Source organism: Ceratotherium simum, chromosome 22 (genome assembly GCF_057802395.1).
Source record: "Ceratotherium simum simum isolate JZ-2026a chromosome 22, ASM5780239v1, whole genome shotgun sequence".
In the NCBI taxonomy this organism is placed as follows: domain Eukaryota; kingdom Metazoa; phylum Chordata; class Mammalia; order Perissodactyla; family Rhinocerotidae; genus Ceratotherium; species Ceratotherium simum.
The window spans coordinates 50,938,279-50,959,896 of record NC_141921.1 but is presented as its reverse complement, the minus strand read 5'-3'; the positions used below and the strand labels follow the sequence as shown (position 1 = coordinate 50,959,896).

General features: G+C 64.4%; 1 protein-coding gene across 1 annotated transcript in view; it reads left to right on the top strand.

Moving 5' to 3' along the window:
- The first annotated feature begins 671 nt into the window (after positions 1–671).
- The window catches only part of SAMD11 (sterile alpha motif domain containing 11), a 24,772-nt gene continuing 3,825 nt past the window's right edge, over positions 672–21,618 (top strand). Inside the window, exons 1-12 of the mRNA XM_014783764.2 lie at positions 672–1,522; positions 2,644–2,735; positions 6,611–6,792; positions 8,222–8,272; positions 13,434–13,558; positions 16,583–16,672; positions 16,838–16,972; positions 18,854–19,016; positions 20,047–20,162; positions 20,373–20,451; positions 20,529–21,043; positions 21,264–21,388. Of these exons, the coding sequence (XP_014639250.1) occupies positions 1,006–1,522; positions 2,644–2,735; positions 6,611–6,792; positions 8,222–8,272; positions 13,434–13,558; positions 16,583–16,672; positions 16,838–16,972; positions 18,854–19,016; positions 20,047–20,162; positions 20,373–20,451; positions 20,529–21,043; positions 21,264–21,388 (2,190 nt within the window). The 5' untranslated portion in view covers positions 672–1,005. The remainder of the gene's footprint in view (positions 1,523–2,643; positions 2,736–6,610; positions 6,793–8,221; positions 8,273–13,433; positions 13,559–16,582; positions 16,673–16,837; positions 16,973–18,853; positions 19,017–20,046; positions 20,163–20,372; positions 20,452–20,528; positions 21,044–21,263; positions 21,389–21,618) is intronic.

Here is a 21,618-nt window from a genome sequence, read left to right as displayed (position 1 = left end):
CATGAACCCACCCCCCAACACATGTGCTGAGGCCACATACCACAAACGCACAGCCTCACACCCTGCGGATGCAGAGACCACCCACACCCTCCCCGACACTGATGCCCACCACCCACTCAGAGCCGCCGGCTCACACACACACCCGCCCGAGCAAGCGGCCGATCCGATCCCGGATCCGTCCTCCGCACGGAGCCCCCTCCTGGTCCTGGGCCCGCCCCCGCCCACGTGGAGGCCGGGACCCCAGCTGGGCTCAGTGACTCTCTCGACAATGGCGGGTCTCGCTAGCATCCGCACCCCCCACCCCGTCTCCGTCTCCGTTCCTCCTATCCTCGCCCACTGGGGAACAGGGCAGAGGGTGCAGCCCTGTCCCCCGTGAGCCCAGTCGGCCGTCACGCACCCCCTGCTGGAGCCCGCGCCTGTCCGCCCGCCGCGCTGGGGCCGTTTAAATGGGCCAAGTTGTGGCGGCGGCGGCGGCGGCGGCGGCGGCGGCGGCGGCGGCGGGAGTCTCCCAAGTCCCCGCCGGGCGGGCGCGCGCCAGTTACGCGGGTGCGCGGCCGGGGCCGCGGGGCGGGGCGGGGCGGGCTTGGGACCCCCGGGCGGGGCGGGGCGCCGGGCCGGAGACTCCACGACTCCTCACTGCCCGGCTCGGCCCGGCGGGCGGACCAGCGAGCCGGGCGCGGGGCCGCAGGCGCAGGTGGCCCGGCGCCCCGTGGACCCCCCGGGCCCTGGAGCTGCGGCGCTCGGCAGGTCGATCGGGGATCGATAGCAGCTCCGGCAGCACCATGTCTCGGGCAGCCGAGGCCCCGCCAGCCGGCCGGGCAGCTGTCCGAGGTGGCCAGGCGGGCGGCGCGGCGGCGGCGGCGGCTGCGGGGCGCAGTAGCGGGTAGGGCTGGCGCGCGGCCAGGCGTCTCCCGGGCCCCCCGCCCTCTAGACCCAGCTCCAGCCGGGGCCGGAACAAGTTGCGCCGGCGGCGAAGAGCCAGGCTGCAGGACCACTTGGCCCGCCATGCCGGCGGTCAAGAAGGAGCTCCCGGGTCGCGAAGACCTGGCCCTGGCTCTGGCTACCTTCCACCCGACCCTAGCCGCGCTGCCACTGCCACCGCTGCCCGGCTATCTGACGCCACTGCCCGCCGCGGCCGCCCTGCCCCCGGCCGCCTCGCTACCCGCCGCGACCGCCGGCTATGAGGCACTGTTGGTTCCGCCACTCCGCGCCCCGCGCGCCTACCTGAGCCTGCACGAGGCCGCCGCGCACCTCCACCTGCCCCGGGACCCTCTGGCCCTCGAGCGCTTCTCGGCCACTGCGGCCGCGGCACCGGATTTCCAGCCGCTGCTGGACAACGGCGAGCCGTGCATCGAGGTGGAGTGCGGCGCCAATCGCGCGCTGCTCTACGTGCGCAAACTCTGCCAGGGCAGCAAGGGTCCTTCCATCCGCCACCGCGGCGAGTGGCTCACGCCCAACGAGTTCCAGTTCGTCAGCGGCCGCGAGACGGCCAAGGACTGGAAGCGCAGCATCCGCCACAAAGGTGCGGCCGAGGTGGGGGCACGGGCCGCTACCGTCCTTCCCCTCCGCTCCCCGAGGACCCGTGGGTCCGGACCCCCCTCGTTCTGACATCTGGGAGACTCCATCTCCGCCCAGAGAGGGCGCTGCGACTCCGGGGCTGCTGCAGGGAAACTCCCCCGCCCCCCCGCAGCACGGTCGCCGTGGTGGACCTGGGCAGAGCGCCCTCGACTTCCACCGTTCCCCTAGCTCGGGCCGCGGTGCCCTGGACTCCCGGCCGCGCACGAGCCGGCCGCTCCTTCCGTTCGGAAGGTCTTTGCGGGATTCTTGGGCCTTGAGGCTGAGGGGAAGTTTACGGGAACTCGGGAGAGCAGGCGGGAGGCCAGCTGGGTGGGACACTCCCCTCCCCGGGCGCGAAGCCACCGGTACTGGCGGGAGTCGAGGGGCATACGGGCGGCCGGAGTGCGGGTGCGCGCTGCTGGAGGGAAGAGGAAGGCGTAGGGGTGGCGCAAGCAGGTGGGGGCCGCGGGAGCGCGCGTCAGGGCGGGGGCGCGCGCGGAGCCGGAGCTGCGGCGGGGCTGGGAGCAGTGTGGTTGGGCTCCGGCAGGAGTCTGGCTGCACTGGTGAGACCTGCGGGTGCCTGAGCCGGCAAGCGGGGGAGGCGTGGTGAGCTCCAGGCGTGGGCGTGGGGGCAGTCAGAAAGTTAGGGACGCAGTCGCGCTTGACTTTGGGGTTCGCGGCTCCGCGGTGGCTGCCCTCTTCCCGCTGCGGGATCAGGCGCAGTCCCGGGTCCCGACGGCGCCGATCACCTGCGCCCGGGCTCGACCTTCCTGGGCCCTGCTCCGGGTTCCCGCGGACCGGCCTGGAGAGGGTGGAGCGCGGGAGGAGGGGCGCAGGGGGCGGGGAGGAGGCCGCCCGTCGTCGGGGGAGGGCGCTCGCCCGGATCTTGAGTTTCTGAGCTCTGCAGATCCCCGCGGCGTGCGCGAGGGTGGGGTGGGCGGCAGGGCCGGGTGGCGGGCTCGGAAGTTGGACGAGGTGGGTGTTCATACACCTGGCAGGAGGGGGGACCGGCCTTGCAGCTGACTGCACCCCGGAAGCGTGCTCGGCCCCGCTCCCTCACCGGTCCCGCCTCGGCTCTCCTCGCAGGGAAAAGTCTGAAGACGCTTATGTCCAAGGGGATTCTGCAGGTGCACCCTCCGATCTGCGACTGTCCGGGCTGTCGAATATCCTCCCCGGTGGTGAGATGTTCTAGAAAATTGGGGCTTCGGGGTCTCCCTTCTCCCCTGCGCAGCTTGTGCCTGCGTCTTATAGGATTGAGAGTCCTAAGCTCAACCCTGCCATTGTGCAGGTGGGAGTCTGCAAGGGGGAAATTTGGAGACTTTGCTTTGGGTGGGAATCCGGGGCACCGGGAGCCCCTCTCCTTTGGAGGCAGGGCCAGGTCTTGCCAATCCTGGAGCTTCCCCCCTGGGAGCCCTGCAGCTGCTTCTCCTGAAGTCGTGGGAACAGCCCAGGTGTGAAGGTCTCCTTCCTGGACAGTGTCATCCAACTGGGGTCTGAGGACTCTGCCCTGTCACAGGTCTGGGGGTCAGCATGTCATCTGGCTCAACTTGGGAGAGGGGCCAGTCCTAGGGTCATGCTTGTTCCGGGGTGTGACAGTGTTGGCTGGCATTCTGGGATGGTCCCAGGCTCGGATCACAGCGATGTGTGTCTGTGGGGTGCCAAGGCTGGAGCCCTGCAGAGCAAAGCCCCAGATGTCCAGGAGTGTCCAGACACAGCACAGTCAGGGGCAGGATCTGTGCAGGGCAGGCCTTTGGTGTCAAGAGAACTGGAGTTGGAGGCTGGTGTGGGGCTCCCAGCCCAGTATAGACATCTGTTCATCCCTTCACTGGCCTAGGGGAGCAGAAGAGATCAGGTGCTGAGCCAACCCTGAAGCACTGCCTTCTCCTTCGCATGTCTGCCAGGCAGGATGGTTGGAGGATTGATCTGAAAAGGAAATTGCATCTTGAGAGGAGCCAATTTTGAGCCCCTGGGGGAGAGCCAATTAGGGCTGTGGCTCCTGGTGGTGGTTGGGACGGCACTGCTATTCCTGGCACCACTCAGCAGCCCCCTCTGGCAGGAAGGGGTGGGAGAGGCAGAGGGAAAGTGGCTTGAGAGGTTCTGGGCACCTGGCTTGGCTTCTTTACTCTGGACTGGCGACACGGTGGGGGAGGGGGCCCTGGGTTCCTCTGGGCCCTGGGGAAGCCACAGACACATCTGTGAAGACAGACAGGAGATTGGGCAGGAGAAGGGGATACAGCCACACCTCACCCGTGTGCCCACCCCACACACCGTCCGACACGAGCTCATCGCAGGCACAGACATGCCTGTGCACAAGAGCTCCCAGACAGTGTGTATGTGTGCACAAGCAGCCGTCTCCTGCCCACTGCCCCCACACCTGCCTGGGGCAGGAGGCCCAGCTCCCTCTCCACTTCTGCCCTCTCTCAGGCAGCTGGTGCCAGAGAGGCATCCTCTGGGCACCCTCCAGGCTGGCCTGGGGTTTCTGTTCTGGGGGGAGGAGCCCTGCCTCTCCTAACCCTCCCCTTCCGGAGGCCATCCACAGGAGGCGGGGGCAGGCAGCCTGAGCCCAGCATCCATCCCCCCTAGGACATTGCTTGGATCGAGGGCTCAGACAGGGATGGGGCTACAGCCCAGGGCTGCTTACCTGTCTGGGTCTCCCAAGTCCCTGCCCTGCATGAGGGATGGTTCAGACCTGGGCCTACCCCTCCTGAGCCTGGTCCCTCCCAGGTCTGTCCCTTGGGAAGGAGCCCCACGGACCCCCTTGTCTTTCCAGCCCCCACCCGCCACAGCCAGGCCCACAAGTATGTGCACACTTCACGGTCACAGATACGCCAGGGGCAGCATGTGGGTGTGCACATGGCACAGGGGTCATGCAGCCATGCAAGCCGGCCTCCACACACCACCTGCACCATTCAAGGAGCCAGCTTGGCTCGGGGCAGAGGCTCGGCACCCAGCCCCCAAATCTGTGTGCTGCTGAGCAGGGCTGAGCGGCCAAGGGGTACATAGGAGGCCTGTATGGTCCCTGTCCTTGGCTAGGGTCAGGGCTGTCCATCCTGCTCCCTCTTCCTCAGCCCCCCTCCCACAGGAGCATCCCTAGGAGCCACCCCAGGCCACGTAGCTGGACTGGCCTCATCCCAAGCAGCCTCATTTCCCTCTCCTCTTCCCCAGCCCACGGAGAGAGATGCATTTCATTTTCTTTTTAAGAGAATAATTGAATTAAAGCAGAAAGGCACGCGAGGAGGTCCCAATGCTTGGGCTATAGCAGGCTAGAGAAGGGCAGAGCTGAGCGGGACTGCCCAGCAGAGCACACTCCAGACAGGCCAGGGACTGCTGAAAACATTTCCCCCGGAGCCCACTGGCTGGCACAAAGAGGCATGGAGACCAGAGAGGCCATCACACCTGCAGCCTCGCCCACACTCTGCTGTTGCTGGTATAGCACAGGGCCAAGGCCAGGGTCTTAGAAGGGACCACAGAGCCAGCCCACTCATCTGCAGGCCTACCCTCAGACTCCACTGCCCCACCCCACTCCACCCTGCCCCAGTGCCACCCCGTCCCTCCCACTGAGTGCGTGTTGCAGAGAGGAAATGGAGGGTGGCCTGGATGCGTCCATGAGGGCAGGTATGGGGGCCTGCGGTTCCTAGAGTCTGTGGGGAAGGGTTTTGGCTCCCAGACCTGGTGGGGAGAAGACCAGGGCTCCCCAGCCCCATCAGGGGCACTGCCCAATTTTGGGGCTGGGGTGGCCTGTGTGTCTGGAGGTGACAGTGGTCTGAGTCTGAAAGAACCTTTGTTCTGGAAGACAGGACTGTGGTGGCTGCACAGCTGCGCATGGGGTCCAGGGTGACGCAGTCCGGAGGGGTGGTGAGACCCTCCTTGACAACTTCCTCCTCAAGCTCACGGGTGTGGTAGGGGCATGTTGTCCTGACAACAGGAGGAGAGGGGTCCACGGAGGCCCGGTTGACTGAACAGATGAGAGAAAATTAGATAATTCCAAGGCCCCTGCTACCTCCTTGAGCCAGTAACCTGTTATTAAATAAGCAAAAGCCTCATGCCCACCAGGAAATAATCAACAACTTTTTAATCTTCTCCTGAGTGGAGGGACCTAGAGACACAGAGGGGACCTTGCCTGTCCACATGAGTGCTGAGTGTGTGCCCACTGGTGTGTGTGCACGAGCTCTGAACACATACCAGCTCTATGTGCAGGGCCCTGTGCATCTGTGCACAGGACACACCTTCCTGCTCTGTTCTCCCAGCTCTCGGCACCTGTGGCCGCACACCGGTGAGCCCTGCCTCGTCACACACACTCCACACACTCACACACACTTGCACACACTCCACACGCTCACACCATGGACGCAGGGGAGGGAGAGGGCCTTGTGGGAAAACTACATCCCTCAGTTCCTGACCCAGAGGGCAGGCCTACCAAGGCCCATGGGACAGGACCTGGGCTGATCAGGGCCCCTCACCAGGTGACCTGTGAACCTCAGGCCTGCAGTGTGCAAGGGGTCAGCAGGCTCGGGCTCAGGCCCCTGGCTTCAGACTACCCCTGAGCTGGGCTCCGCACGGCACTAACAGACCCAGTTCACACGGCCTGAGAGGATGGTCAGGCAGACACACGCACACAGAGGCTGGGAAAGCCAGGGTCTGCCTCCAGGTGGGCGTCCCCACACTCAGGCCGAGTGCCTGTGGAGGGGGACGGGGCTGGAATGTGGCGTGGGGAAGGCAGTGCCCTTGTCTGGCCCATACCCACCTCAGCCCCATCCAGGGTGGGGTGAAGCAAGGAAGGCAGTCTGTGAAGGGGCCCCTGACCAACACCTCGTCTCCCTGCCTCTGGCCAGCTGTGGTTCCTGCTGACCCTGGGGCCTGTCTTGGAGGCTGGAGGCCCCTCTGGGACAGCGAACGGGGAGCGATGGCCGGTGACTGTACCTGTTTTATCTTAGGGGCCGCTCCAAGGGCTTCTGTCACCTGGGCCTTGCTGGGGAGTTGGGACTGGGGTCAAGCACCCAGGAGGTTGAGGGGCCAGGCTCAGCCTCACCGTCCTCTCCTCCCACCTGCCCAGAACCGGGGTCGGCTAGCAGACAAGAGGACAGTTGCCCCACCCCCCGTGCGGGTCCTAAAGAAGGAGCTGACCCCTAGCTTCTCAGCCAGTGATGGTGACAGCGGCGGGAGTGGCCCGGCCTGTGGGCAGCGGCCGGGCTTGAAGCAGGAGGATGACCCACACGTCCGTATCATGAAGAGGAGGTACTTCCACCAAGGATCAGGGGGCAAGGTGGAGACCATGATGGGGGTCTCCAGGCAGCTTAAGGCAAGGCCGTTGCAGGGGTGGTGTCTCGGGACACTGACAGCTGAAACAAACTGGACTTCTGGGGACAGTCCAGGCCCCTCCACGTTGCAGGACCAGAGTGAGAACCCACCTTGCCCCCACTTGGGGACCGAGGGCCAAGCCAGGACCAGATCACCATTGTTGGGGAGCAGGCACCACCAGTGGCCCTGCCATGACCAGAGTGGGCCGGGGAGGGGTCGACGTGGCTCCCTGTGGGGCAGGTGCTGAGGAGGGACAGAGCTGCCAGGGCTGAGGAAGGAAGGGGCTCGGCCCAGGGGCTCCAGGAAAAGGGCAGTCAGGGAGCCCCAGGAGGGAGGGCCTGGTCCCACCACAACCTGGCAGGGAGAGAGAGGCTGGGCAGACCCATGAGGGAGCAGCCTCCAGGACACTTGCTCATTCTTGTTGGCCGGCGGCAGCTCTCCTGGCTCCTCGCTGTCCCTTCCAGGCTTAGGGCCCCCTTCCTGACCTCCCACCCTCTCCCCTCCTAGCAGAGGTGCCTCCCTCTGTACACTCAACTCTTTGTCCATTCATCCATCCATCTGTTCATCCATCTGTCTGGCTGTCCATTCAGCGCATATTATGCATCCGAGAATTTCTAGGCCTTCTCTCTTCCCACTTAGTCTTTTAACATGTCCTAATATCTCCTATTCTAAGATAACTCCCCCGGACCCCCGAGACCCCCACTTCCCAGCCCCCACACCCACACTTGCTGAGGTGAAGCAGGACACCGGCTTCCCACTGCCCTCCCTCAGCCCCCGGGCCCTTTCGGGGACTCTGCTGTGGGTGAGGATGTGGGCACAGGGCAGAGCTGTTTCCTTCCTTGGCCTCTCAGCCTGGCATCCCTGCTACCTCTGTTGTGTGGTAGTCACTCTCGGGAGGCAGCTTGGCAGCAGCTGGGACGCAGAAGCCTGCACCCACCTCGGCTGACACCTGACCCTTGGTGCTGGTGGCTGCCATAGGCCTTGCTCCCTGACCTGGTTCCAGAGCAGCTCTAGTGACTGGGAATTCGCGTTCATTGGCATGAGTGACCTGCAGAGGAAGCTGCAGCCCCCACCCCCAGCACAACGTGGGGACGCCTCTGGGTCCACTGCAACCGGCCTCAGTTCTGTCCTTCCTGGCTTCTCTGTCTAGTGAGGCCAGGAGCTGGCTCCCGCCTGTAGGCCTGTCCTAGTGGCAGCCGCTGGCCAGTTGGGCTGGTACCAGATGGCGCTGGAGGCAGGTCTGAGCCAGCCTAGCTCCCTCAGGGCTGGTGCTCTGGGGCAGATGAGGGGTATGCCACAGACACGCCCTGCTGTCCAGGTGCAGGGTCTTAGAGGCCACACTGACCCTCTGCTTCTCTCCTTTCAGAGTCCACACCCACTGGGACGTGAACATCTCCTTCCGAGAGACGTCCTGCAGGTAGGGCCGGCCTGGGCCAGACTTCTCCTCACACACCGTGCGAGCAAGGTGGGCCTTGTTGCTCCATTTCTGCTGGGTCTGCTTCTGAATCTCTCCAGCCTCCCTCCTTTCTCCCCTCCTTAGTCTGTGTCTGTCTGTCGACTGCCCAGGCCTTGCAGTAGCACACATGTGGGTTCTGGGCAGCCCAACCCTGGAGCCAGAGCACCCCCCACACATGGGACTGGCCATTTGAACCCATCTGCCTAAAGCTGAGGCCGTGACTTCCTCCCCCCACCCTCCCAGAGACCCACCAGGAGGTGAGAGTGGTGATGTGTGAGTGGGGTCTTAAAGGATGCATAGAAGTTCGCTAGGGAAAAGGGACGTTTGCAAAGACGTGGAGGAATGAGTGACGTGGATGTGGAAGGGGAGGAGGAAGGGAGGCTGACAGGTCTGGCTCAGTTGGGTGCTAAAGGGCCTTGGATGCTAGGCCTGTTGGACATTATCCTCCAGGCAGTGGGGAGCCACCAGAAGTTCTGGAGCAGGGGAGTGACCAGGTTTTGTTTTGAAAAGGTCCTCTGGAGGCCCCACCCAGCAGGTTGGGGGTTTGCTCCAGTCCACAGTGATTCCACCTGTGGGAACAGAATGGAGGGCGAGGGGGCCGCGAATCCAAGACGCAGAAAGGAGATAAAAGTGAAGGGACCTGAAGAGGAGGTTGGGGGCCTTGGGGAGACCCGAGCTCCCGGTTCCACAGGGGCAGGGGATGGTCAGTCCGTGGGTGGAGCCCAGGCTGTGGTTTCTGGTCATGGGGTCAAGTCTTACCCCCTGGCTTCTGGGGAGGGCACAGGAAAGGTCCAGCGGAGCAGGCAGGGGCATCCAGTGCAGGCCTGGCTTCCTGCGGCCAGAGCTGAGGGGCCAGCCTGGCTCTGTGCCAGATGTGTTATTATTTACGTCTCTGAGAATGTCTGGGTCCTGGAGCCAAATTACAATGAAAACATCTTTAAACTTATTTCCACCTCGTTTTGAAGCCGCCCACTCAACTGATCATTTTTATGAACCGTCATGAACATTGATGACATTTTATGAGCCTTTTACCTGGGAAGCTACAGGATAAATTTGCTGGCGAGGCCTGTCGGGAAACCCAAGGCTGCTCCTCCACTCCAGGAGTGACTCCTCCTGCAGCCCCCGCCTCGCTGCGCCTGGCATGGGAAGTGGAGAGGGTCCCGGGGGTGAGAGGCCAGGTCCGAGTGCCGTGGGCTCCTTCGGTCCCACACGGGCCCTAGAGGCACTGGGATGATTTTCTGGATTTTACCAGAGGGGAGACTGCGGCCCATCTGCCCTGCCTGCTGAGCAGACCCCGGCGTCTGGCCAGGGAGGGCTGCAGGGGCACAGAGCCCAGCCGCCTCATGCTGCCCCCACCCTGGCTCTATCTTTGTCTCTTCCTGGCTCCTTTTGGCCCCATCCATCTGTCCTTCTGTCTCTAGTCTCCTGTTAGTCTTTCAGGCTCTGTCCATCTATCTGTCTGCTGTTTCCGTCCCTTCTGTCTCTGTCTCTCCATCTGTCTGTCCACTAGTACCTGTCTGTGACATCATCTCTCACTCTCCATCCATGCGTCCATCCTCATCTGTCATTCTCTATTTGTCTGTCTGCTGACTCCATCTCTTGGTCTTCATCTGTCTGTCCGTCCATCTGTCCATCATCCGTCTGTCCGTTCGTCCCCGTCCCTCTGTCTCTCTGACTCTGCAGTGAACTGCCTGCCTGCTTGGAGCTCCCCCTTCAGCCCTCGTGTACCTGGGGCAGCAGGCAGGAGACGTAGTCCCTGCCCTCCTGAGGCCTCTGAGCTGGCCAGGAGATGGGCAAGGACTGGACAGTATGACAGTCTCTGAGGGAGCCTGAAGGAGGCCAGGGGCCCTCACGGGGAGTTGGAGTCTGAGGGCCCCGGCCCCGGCGTTCCAGGCCCTTCTCCCCCTGGCCTCCCAGCACACCCCACTCCGTGCGGCCCTTTCCCTGCCTGCTCCCCTCTCCTTCATCACCGGCTCTCCCCTCACCTCCTCTTCTGCAGCCTCACCCCACGGTGCGGCTGAGAGCTCCCAAGACCCTCGTGGGCTCATCCCTTGTGCGTAGCAGGGCGGAGAGGGTGTTTTCACAGCTGCGAGAACTTCATGCTAGGACACGAGGCACGGGGTTCACGCCTTTTCAGCCTGGTGTGTGCAAAGTTTCTTTCAGTTCTTTACATAAAACTTGGCATAATTTGTTCAGTGAGTGACCAGGTGACCGGGACCAGTTCTGCAGGGCCAGGCCAGGCTGTCTTGGGGCTTGTGGAGTGAACCCCCAAGGCAGAGAGCTGGGGTGTGGTGGGCATGCAGCGACCCGATTCCCCCGGGCGTCACCTCCACGGCTGCAGCACCGCCTGAGGGCCCAAGGGCCCGAGTGACCAACCAGGGAGTGGCAGAGCTGACGGCTGTGGTGGGGATGGGGACAGCAAGGTCCCTGTGGGCACCGGGCTGAGGGTCACAGGGAGCAGATGGATAGCGCCTGTCCTCGCCGGTCCATCTCCACCTCCTGAGTCCTGGTGACACCAGAGGGGGGGGTCCCCTCAAGGGAGGCTCCGTGGCACCGGGGCGGCCCTGCCTCCAGACCCCTGGCCCCTCCCTGGTGCTGAGGACAGCAGTTCTGTCTTGGGCAGCTCCGCACTGATGAGGATGATGGAGGGGATGGGAACTGCTGCCAATTAATCCCATCAAGTACTTACTGCCACCCCACCTGCCCTCCTGTTTGCTTGAGGGGTGCCTTTCCTCCTCTGGGGATGGGGGAGGGAACCCGCATCTGGGTCTCTCAGAAGGCTCTAGAGCCCAGCCCTGGAGTCTTTGGTGCTGAAACTGATCTGCTTAGGGGCCAGCCCTGGATTAGCCTGCTCCAGCCGCCCAGGCCAGGGGGGCTGGGGGCTATTTAATGAGGTTCAGTGTCGGTTCCCGGGTCACTCCATGGAGGCCCCCTTGCAGCAGCCCAGCCGAGAGGCTGCTCCTTTACAGGTGGGCCAGGGAGATGGGGAGGGAGGGTGGGGTGCCTGGCTCCCTCCCTGCTCCTCTTCTGTCCTGTCCTGACTTCCTGTCCCTCCGGGCTGGTCTGCAAGGTGGTAGGTGTCCCTTCTCTGTGCCAACTAAGGGAGAGGCTCTCAGAACCCCAAGAGCAAAGGGGTGGAGGTCTGTTTGTACCCAGTCGCCCTGGAGCCTTCTCCTCCCCCTTTTCTCCGAGGTTCTGTGACTGAGCAGGAAGAGAAATGAGGGAACAAAAGAGTTAAGTCCATGTTTATTCCAGGCCCACGTGTGCCTCGGAGCCTTGGGGAGAGCACAGTGTCACGAGTACACCAGGGGAGCAGGCCCCATCCACGGTGCCACGTATGCCCACATGGGTGTCCCTGCATGTGAGTGTGTGTGCGCCCGCGTGGGTATCCCTGTGAGTGTGCCCACGTGGGTGTCCTGTGTGAGTGTGCCCACGTGGGTGTCATTGCGCGTAAGAGTGCGTGTGCATGTGTGGGTGTCCCTGCACGAGTGTGCCTGTGTGGGTGTCCCTGCATGAATGTGCGTGTGCCCGCATGTGTGTCCCTGCACGTGTTTGCTTGTGCCTGTGAGGGTGTGCCTGCACGTGTGTGCCCACATGGGTGTCCCTGCATGTGAGTGTGCTTGTGCCCGTGTGGGTGTTCCTGCGCGAGTGTGCCCGTGTGGGTGTCCCTGCGCGTGAGTGTGCGTGTGCCTGTGTGGGTGTCCTGTATGTGAGTGTGCCTGTGTGGGTGTCCCCACGTGAGTGTGCCTGTGTCCGCATGGGTGTCCCTGCATGTGTGCTTGTGCCCATGTGGGTGTCCCTGCGCGTGGGTGTGCGTGTGCCTGTGTGGGTGTCCCTACGTGAGTGTGCGTGTGCTTGCGTGGGTGTTCCTGCGTGATTGTGGGTGTCCCTGCGCGTGAGTGTGCGTGTGCCCACGTGGGTGTCCCTGCATGTGAGTGTGCTGTGCCCGTGTGGGTGTCCCTGTGCGTGTGTGCCTGTGTGGGTGTCCCTGCACATGAGTGTGCCCATGTGGGTGTCCCTGCGCGAGTCTGCCCGTATGGGTGTGCCTGCATGTGAGTGTGTGTGTGCCTGTGTGGGTGTCCCTGTGTGAGTGTGCCCACGTGTGTGTCCCTGCGTGTGCGTGTGTGTGTGCCCGCGTGGGTGTCCCTGTGCGTGATTGTGCCCGCGTCGGTGTCCCTGTGTGAGTGTGGCCACACGAGTGTCCCTGTACGTGAGTGTGTGTGTGCCCACATGGGTGTCCCTGTGCGTGAGTGTGCCCACGTGGTTCTCCCTGCATGAGTGTGCGTGTGCCCGTGTGGGTGTCCCTGCACGTGTGCGTGTGCCCGCGTGGGTGTCCCTGCCCGCGTGGGTGTCCCTGCACGTGTGCGTGTGCCTGCGTGGGTCTCCCTACATGTGAGTGTGCGTGAGCCCGCGTGGGTGTCCCTATGCGTGAGTGTGCCCATGTGGGTGTCCCTGTGTGTGAGTGTGTGTGTGCCCGCTTGGGTGTCCCGGTGTGTGAGTGTGCGTGTGCCTGTGTGGGTGTCCCTCCATGTGAGTGTGCGTGTGACTGCGTGGGTGTCCTTGCGTGAGTGTGCGTGTGCCCACGTGGGTGTCCCTGGGTGTGTGCATCTCTTTGTGTGGGACTTTGAACCTTGGTTTCTTTCTTTGAAGAAACTGGGGGTCCATGGGTGGTTGCAAGTTTTACTTGAAATAGCACATGTAACGTTCTTACTGAGGCAGCTGGCTGGTGCAGTACTAAGTGCAGGGTATGTGTGACAGTGTGTGTCCTCTCTGGGCGCTTGTCCCCCAGGAGCAGTCCCTCCACCCTGGTGGGTGCCTGGCTGCCCCCTGAGACGGGGAGCAGGGACACGGTTAGTGGTCGCGCTGAAGAGAGCGTGGCAAGACTGAGCTGGGCCCTGGATCCACCCAGACCCTCCCTGGAGCAGCCTGGGGTCTGAGTGCGAGGCCCACGTGCCAGCAGACATTTGGAAAGCAGAAGTGTGCACGAGGCATTGCCACACTTAGATGCCGTCCCCTGGTGCCCTGCACACCAACAGCTCAAGCTTGGTCAGGCGCTTGCTATGCCCAGGGCTGGATGCGCGGCCTCACGAGGTCTCACCTCCCCTGTCTTGCTTTGCTGCAGCCAGGACAGCGACCTTTCCACCCTCATATCCAGCGTGCATCGCAGCCGCCACCTCGTTATGCCCGAGCATCAGAGCCGCTGTGAATTCCCGAGAGGTGGCGTGGAGATCGGCCTGGGAGCTGCAGGTGAGGAGCCCGGGGAAGTCAGGGGGTGGGGGGTTGGGGGGCAGGGACAGGGCTGCCAGGGCCTTGGCAGTTCCGCCTGAGGACAGTCCACCCGGGACCCTCCTGATGTCTCTGCTCAGCCGCTCTGGATGCCGCCACCCCCAGCAGCTTTGGCCGGCGGCCAGCAGAGGAGGCGGGAGGTGGCGAGGCCGGCTGTCCCCCAGGGCTCCATGTGATGGTAATTGTGTTAATCCCGGCCAGTCAGGCAGACAGGAGGCGGAGGCGGTGGCTCCACCGTGGCTGCTGCTGGTGGGGGTTTGGAGAGGCCAAGGCCACTACCACTCCCTCCTCACAGGCGCAGACGAATGCAGGATGGTTGGGGATGTGCAGGCCTCACAGAGGCTCAGAAGTGCACACCCAGGGCTCACTTGAGGGCAGGGACGTGCTCTGCGTGCACGGGCGTGCCCACCGACCCCACGGAGCAAGGCGTTATGGGAGGGAAGGGGTCCATCCCCTAAGTGAGGGCATGGGAGCCTGGACCTCCACGGGAGTGGGGCAGGAGGGTGCCAGCCCAGGAGCTACTGGGGCCACTGTGGAGGGGAGGAGCAGCTCCTGGGGCCAGCAGGAGCCCAGAGGGAGGCGGCAGCTGGGGGACTCAGGCCCTCCCTGGAGGACTTGGCCATGAGGCACCATTACAGAAAGTGGGGCACAGCTGAGCTTCGGCTGAAGGGGCAGGGAGTGAAAGGAGCTGGTGGGGTCCCTCCTGTCCTGTGGACCCTGGGCAGCTCTCAGGAATGTCCAGTCTACCATCCTGGGCCCCCGAGCGCTGGCATTAGTGCCTCCAGGTGTGCCTGTGCCTGGGAAGGCCTTTGTGGGGTGGGGGTGGGGGGGCTGCTGCTGGAGCTGTGTCGGAGGCAGCAGAGCAGGCGGCTGATAAAATCTAATTGCCCCATCGATCTGCGGAGCCGCGGGAGCCCCGCGGTGATTGAGATATTCTGAGCCAGCAGGCCCTGCCCCTGCTGCCTGCGCACGCAGAGGGCTCCTCCTGTACACGGGCGCAAGTGTGCATGTGTGAAAGCAGACGTGTGTGCCCTGCTCCCAGCCAGAGGCTGCGGGCTCGGGGCCTCCATGTGGCCAGGGACCCACTCGCACCCCGTGTCTGGTTGTCCTCACCCTCACTGCGCTGAGAAGCACTTCAGGGGTCAAGCCTGCGTGGCACGAGTGTCACGTGTGTGCTGTGTCCAGGTTTCGTCAGAGTCCCCCGTCGGTCCTGGGCAGGAGGGGAGGACAGGGGCCGCTCCTCGTGGGTCTGCGCAGGCGTCTGGTGACTGTGTACTTCTGGCTGCTCCGGGTGTGGCTGTGAGTGATTGTGGCCTCATCAGGGACTGGTGACCCCAGACCTCGTGGCAGGTCCTCCCTGCAGCCACGGGCTGGGTCCCCCCACAGGTCCCGTTCCAGGGGAGAGGGAGCTCCCCCGCCAGAAAATGGGAAACAGATCACAGGGCAGCGAGAGCCTTGGGTCACCTGCTAAATCCTGAGGGGCGTGCGGGTCAGGGCATGGGCAGCAGGCATGGATGCAGCCCAGACCCACCTCCAGGCCTGGCACAGCTGGACATCACGGCCTTCCTGCCGTTGGGCCCTGATGCCCCAACGCTGTTGGGGCCGGAAGACTTGGGCCTCCTCAGCGGCCTTGTGCTGGTTGTGCCCCTCCACCCGTCCGGCCAGGTCTCCAGGCAATGGGGACCTCGCCCCTCTTGGGGCAGGGCCTGGGGCTGGCCGCTGGGCCGCTGGGCCCAGGCCAGTGGCAGTGAGGTGGCCGAGATCAATAAGTTATTAGCACCATTCTGTCAGCTGTAAAGTGGAGATTGATCGGCTGCTTGCTGCTGCCGCACTTCCCCAGCCTGATATAAATGACCGATTAAGGGAATAAGGAAAAGGAATTAGGCTGTGGAGCTGACAGCAGGCCTTCTAGGGAGCCGCCCTCGCCGAGGTGTCACAGCAGGCCCGGGTCACAGAGGGGGCGTCCCCTCACTCCACCTACCCAGCTGGCCTCATGAGGGTGGAGTGGGAGCCAGAGGCAACGGTCCAGCCTGCAGGCCAGCCCTGTGGCGGGCCCAGGAGATAACGACAACCGCTGAGCTGTACAGCAGGGACCCCCAGGCTTGGGGCTCAAGAGGGAGCCTGGCGTTGGGCAGCCAGGGACTGGGATGGAGGGAGGCTGGCTCGGGTAGATGGATGAGTGTGGTTTGGATGTGGGACCCAAGAGGACGTGGGGAGAGGGGTGGGGTGGGGCCTGGGCCTCCCACTGCTGTGGCAGGCTGTATGTGGGGCTGTAAACAGTGGGTGAGGCTGCTCAGGGGTGCCCTCAGGAGCCCAGAGCCCGCTGGCAGGTGGGCAGGTGTGTGAGGCAAGGCCGAGGAGCTGGCTTGGGCCTCCTGGGGACAGCGAGGGGTGTGGCCTGAGTGGAGAGGCCCAGGAGAGGTGGATGTGGCAGGTGCACCTGACCTCAGGGACCTGCAGCCTGGGGACTTCCCTGAGCAGGAAGAGGTTGGGGTGCCCTGGCATGGGACCCTGCACTGCTGGTCCTCACCCTGTCCTGGGAAGAGAAGGTGAGTTCCAGTCAAGTCAAGAGCCTTTCGTTCATCTCCCCCAGGATGCTGAGGAGGCTCCTTAGCTGAGCTGGGAGGGCAGTGGGGCACCTGTGGGGCCCTGAGTTGCTGCCTGAGGCTGCTACCATGAATCTGCCATCACATCTACACACACACATAACCCGGAGCCCTGGATCAGGACTGTCCCATGGCCTCGCCCTGTCCCAAATCTGGCATGATGTCCTCTGGCTGAAGGCCTGGGACCTGGGGCTGGGCAAGGCCTTGACCTGGCCAGGACCCACAGGCACCGCCAAGCAATGTGGGTGTGGTTCTGGGCTGAGCCAGGGCTGGGCAGGGCCTGAGGCCGGTGTTGGGGTGGGCCTGGGCCGGGTACCCCCAGCCTCCATCCCCTCCAGGCCCTGAGACACAGGGTGGGGCTCACTCTGCCCTCCCCCAGGTGACTTGCTGGGCAAGAGGCTGGGCTGCGCCCCCCACATCAGCAGTGACTGCCCTCTGGAGAAGAAGGCCCGAAGCAAGTCCCCCCAAGGTGGGAGCCCGACCCCGGGTGGGAAGACAGGTCACGGGAGGAGGGCGGGGCACAGTTTAGGGCAGGGTCAGCCCCAGCAGCAGGTTCTAAGAGCGGAGGCCCTGTCTCTCCTGCTCGGCAATATCTGGAGGAGAAGCCCCCTCACCATGTGCTCCCCCAACACAGAGACTCTGCTGCTGCCAGAACTAGGGCCCAGCATGGCCCCTGAGGACCACTACCGCCGGCTCGTGTCCGCCCTGAGTGAGGCCGGCACCTTTGAGGACCCCCAGCGTCTCTACCACCTGGGCCTCCCCAGCCATGGTATGTCCCCCCACCCTCCGCATGATCCCCTCACCAGGTGTCCACCCACATATGCTGGGCTCTCCCTGTCCCTGGAGGCCTCTGCTCCCCCTGGAAAGAGGCCCTGGGGTCTCTGGCTGCTGACACCAAGGGCGGATTGGAGGCGGGTCCACCGGCCCCTGGGCCCCCGCAGGCCTCTTGTGGGTGGGCAATGAGGCACAACTCTCTTCCTCCTCCTGCCCGAGCAATAGGTCCCCTGCAGCCCCACCCCCACCGTCTCCCACACACTGCCCCTCAGGCCCCACGTGCAGGCAGGGTCATTTCATAGGTAGGAAAATGGAGCTGAGTGAGCCCAAGTGAGACTGGGAGGTGGGGTCACACCAGGCCCACCTGCCCCTCTCCCAGACACGCAGGTCCTCGTGGACCCCTGGTCTGTGCACAAGGTCCGTACGCCAGAGTCCTTCCCGCTCCACCTGCAGCCAGGGCACCAATCTGTATGACTGTGTGTGATTGTGCCGCACGCCTCTTGCGGGGAGGGCCTGGGTCACTGGGTGGGAGGGGCCTCCAGGAGGGCAGCAGTCAGCTCCAGAACGTGCCCACTAGGGAACGTCCACTCGTGAACGTCCAGAAGGCGGGATGGGCAGAGTGGGTATTTGGCCATCAAACCCTCAGCGGAAGCCCTACCCGGCTCCCCACCCTCTGGACGGCTCCATCCATCTGTCCATCCCACCTCTCACGGACACTTGGGGCACACTCTGGGTAGCTGCACCCTGGCCTCCTTGCAGACCCCAGCCCACGGTGCAAGGGGAGCTTGGCCTTTCTGACTGGAGGCTGGGTGAGGGGGCACTGGGAAACGGGCAGGATTTCCTCTGCTTACACCAGGCGCTGTCCCCCAGGGCAGTCAGGCACGGAGAGCCTGAATAATTCACCAAATGTTAATAATTTAAAAATCTTCCTTTTAATTGCTTTCCTTGCCCTGCCTGGGGCGGCTCGCTGGCCTGCGCGGGGGAGGGGGCACCGGCCGCCGGGGAGCCGCCGGAGCCGGGCTGTCAATCAGGCCCCGCGCCGCCGCCCCCGCTGCGGAGCCGACTGTAAATAGCCGCGGCAGCCGGGCGCGCGGGCGGGGGCGCGGGGCCCCGCGGGGATGGAGGCGGGCGGCCGCGCCGGCTGGGCTCTGCGGGCTGGCACCCGGCCCGGGCAGGACCCACCTCCGCTTTTCGGGTAATTAATTTATAAACAGGCCGCCACGCGGAGCCTGCACAAGTTGGGGGGCTGCGGGGGGGACTTGGAGGCCCGGCCTTGGGGCAGGATGGAGGGGCAGGGGTGGGGAGCAACGGGGAGCAGAGTGCCTTAGACCCATTGAGTGCACCACAGGCTGCCTAGGAGGGGGTCACGTGGGCAGCGTCAGGCCAGGGCTCAACACCCACTCCATCACCTGGACCCTGGTCACACTGCCTCCAGGAACAGGCCTGCACCCCACTCTTCGGTCTTAACACAACCCTCTCCCCTCAAGGCTCCTGCAGCCTGCCATCCTGTGCCCCCTGGAACTCCTGTCAGTGTCGACACTCATGCCCCACCAGAGTACCCTACCTGCCGGCTTTCCCCTCCCTCCCACCACATCTTGGTTTCTAACATCCCGGTATCCTTTTCAAATGCTTACCTGGTCCCCCACCCCCACCCCCAGCATCCTCCAGCATGCCTGCCTGCTGCCCGGTAATGATTTGTCTCCCCTGCCCTTGGCTGTCTGCTCATCTTTGTCCTGGTGACCAACCAGCAGGGTCAGTGTGAGGATGTGTGCTCCTTGGTGTCCTTGGCCAATGTCCTGTGCTTGCCAGGGTGGAGGGAGTGAGAGCCCAGGAGGAGCCTGGCCTCTGGGTCACTGCTGTTGCCCCCTACCCCCAGATCTTCTGAGGGTCCGGCAGGAGGTGGCAGCAGCAGCTGTGAGGAGCACTAGTGGCCTGGAAGTCCACCTGCCCTCATCCACAGCAGGTCAGCGTCGGAAGCAGGCCCTGGCTCAGCACCGAGAGGGTACCACCCCCGCTGGCACCCCATCCTTCTCAGAGAGGTACTGGGGTGCCTGCATTTCAGAGGCCCCCATATTCCCTGTGCTCGTTACTGGGGTACAGAGCTGGGGTGGGCAGACCCGTCACCTCGTTTCTCACCTCCACACCTTGTCAGCCACCCTCACTCCTGCACACTCCCCACCCAGTCGCAGCCACGCGGCCGTGTGGGTACAGCACTGGAGTGTGCCGGGCACTGTGCCCGACCCGGGTCCGTGGCCTGCGGTGCAGGAGGGTCCTGATGCCCGCTGAGCTGGGCGCCCCAGGAGAACATTACTGGGGCAGAGTGTGTGGGGTGACCAGCCCTCTTGGAGGGTGTTAAGGGCGACTCCCATGTCCGTTGAGCAACTGTGGGACCCGCTGGATCCAGGTGCCTGAGACAGCTGAGGGCTTTGCTCCCCCACCAGGTAGGTGAGGGGGCTTGAGGCAGGTTGGGGGCGACCATGGAGAGGGAGGTAAAGAGGGGGCAGAAGAGGGAGCAGCCCCAGGCCGCAAAACCCGGAAGTCGGAGGAGAGCTGGGGGCGGGACGGGGGGAGCCTCCCGCAGCACCAATTCAGATGCCGGAGCCGTTGGCGACACAGACGGGGCCTCCCGGGCTTGTCGGAGCCGGAGACCCGGAGGAGGGGCGGGTCTGGTCGACCTGCAGAGGCCGAGGGGTGAGCCAGCTGGGGGGCCGGCGGGGCTGCGGCGCTCTCAGCCTCCTGCGGGCGCCCCCGCCCCGCCTCCGCCCCCCCGCCCCGGCCTGCGGCTAATTGCAGCCCGCCCCACGGCGCGCGGGGGTCCGCGGGGCGCGGGCGGGAGGGGGCCCGGCGCCGCGCGGTAATTACCGCTGTCGTCTCCGCCGCCCGCCGGGTCAGCGCCTCCGCCGAGATTAATTGGCGCCGCCGGGGTGGGGCGGGGAGAGAAGGGGGGCGACCCGGAGCCGTGACAGCGGCGCATCGACCGCCCGCGGGGCAGCAATTAGCGGCGGCGGGGTGGGGGCGGGGCGTTAGGGGAACAGGGCCGCCGCTCACCGCGCTGCCGTCCGCCCGCAGGGAGCTGTCGCAGCCGCCTCCCCTGCTGTCACCCCAGAATGCCCCGCACATCGCCTTGGGCCCCCATCTCAGGCCCCCCTTTTTGGGGGTGCCCTCGGCTCTATGCCAGACCCCAGGTGAGGAGCAGGCGAGTGCCCAAGCCCTTAGTGTCCTGGGGGGCCATTCGTGGGGGGCCATCCGGGTTTGCCAGTGACCGACCCTGCATCCACAAGAGCTCCCGGGGGACCCATCCTGTCCCTATTGAAGCCAAGGAGAAGCCAGGGTGGGCTTAGGCAGCCCTGGACCACTCGGCCACCTGGCCTCGTGGTCTGTCCCCTTCCCACCAGGTTACGGCTTCCTGCCCCCTGCCCAGGCGGAAATGCTCGCTCGGCAGCAGGAGCTCCTGCGCAAGCAGAACCTGGCCCGGTAGGTGCTGTGGGGACAGTGGGGCAGAGGTGGCACTGTCAGCTGGTTGACTCTGTGGCCTGCTCTCCCCCGGCCAGGCTGGAGATGTCGGCAGAGCTGCTGCGTCAGAAGGAGCTGGAGAGTGCTCACCGGCCGCAGCTGCTGGCGCCCGAAGCCTCACTGCGCCCACCCGAGGGCACCGAGGAGCTGCAGCGGCGCGGGGCCATGCTGGTGCTGAGACACAGCTCTGCGCCGCTGCTGACTCTTCCCCCCCAGGGACCCCCAGGCCCCAGCCCCCCTACCCCACCTCGGGAGCTGGCCCGCCGGGCGCCTCGAAAGGGGGGCCCCAGCCTTGCCTCAGCCCGGCCCAGTGAATCCAAGGAGACCACTGGGACTGGGCTTTGGGCACCAGATGGCTCTGAAGATGAGCCCCCCAAGGACTCAGACGGAGAAGACCCTGAGATGGTGGCTGCTGGGGGCCGGGGGCCCACCCCAGGCCAAGCCCCAACTGGAGGGGCCAGCGCCGAGGGCAAGGGGCTTCTCTCAGGGTCCATGCTGCCCCCTCCACTGCCCCTGGGCTTACCCTATGCCATCAGCCCCTACCTCCACACAGGTGAGCACCCCCTTCCATGCTTCAGATTCCTCCATGGCATGAAAGGAGACCCAGGCCCCATCCCCCACCCCAGGTCTCAGGGAGGGCACCCATGGGAAGAACAACCCCTTTGTCATCAATCCAACATCTCTGAACAATTAGGGCAAGCAAAGGTCAGCAGACAGGGGGAGCGTAGCAAAGAGCTGGCCAGAGTCCTAGTAATACCCCCTGCCCTCTCCAGGCACCGTGGGGGGCCTCCTCATGGATGGGGAGGAGGCCGCAGCCCTGGAGGATGTCAGCAAGTGGACAGTGGAGGATGTCTGCAGCTTTGTGGGGGGCCTGTCTGGCTGTGGAGAATACGCACCGGTGAGGACACTTCTCAGCCCCCATTCTCCAGGGCCTCTCCCCACCCCAGATTTCTCTCCTCGAAAACAGTGTAGGGAGGGGGTACACTAGTGCATACTTCCCCACCTCGGGCACTCCAGTGCTTCTGCGTTCAACACTGGATGTGCTCAGCACAACAGAGATTTTTCTTTCATTTCAGTTTTCCCTGTAAGCTGTACCAACAGCCCCTCTTGGCTCAGTTCTCTGCAAAG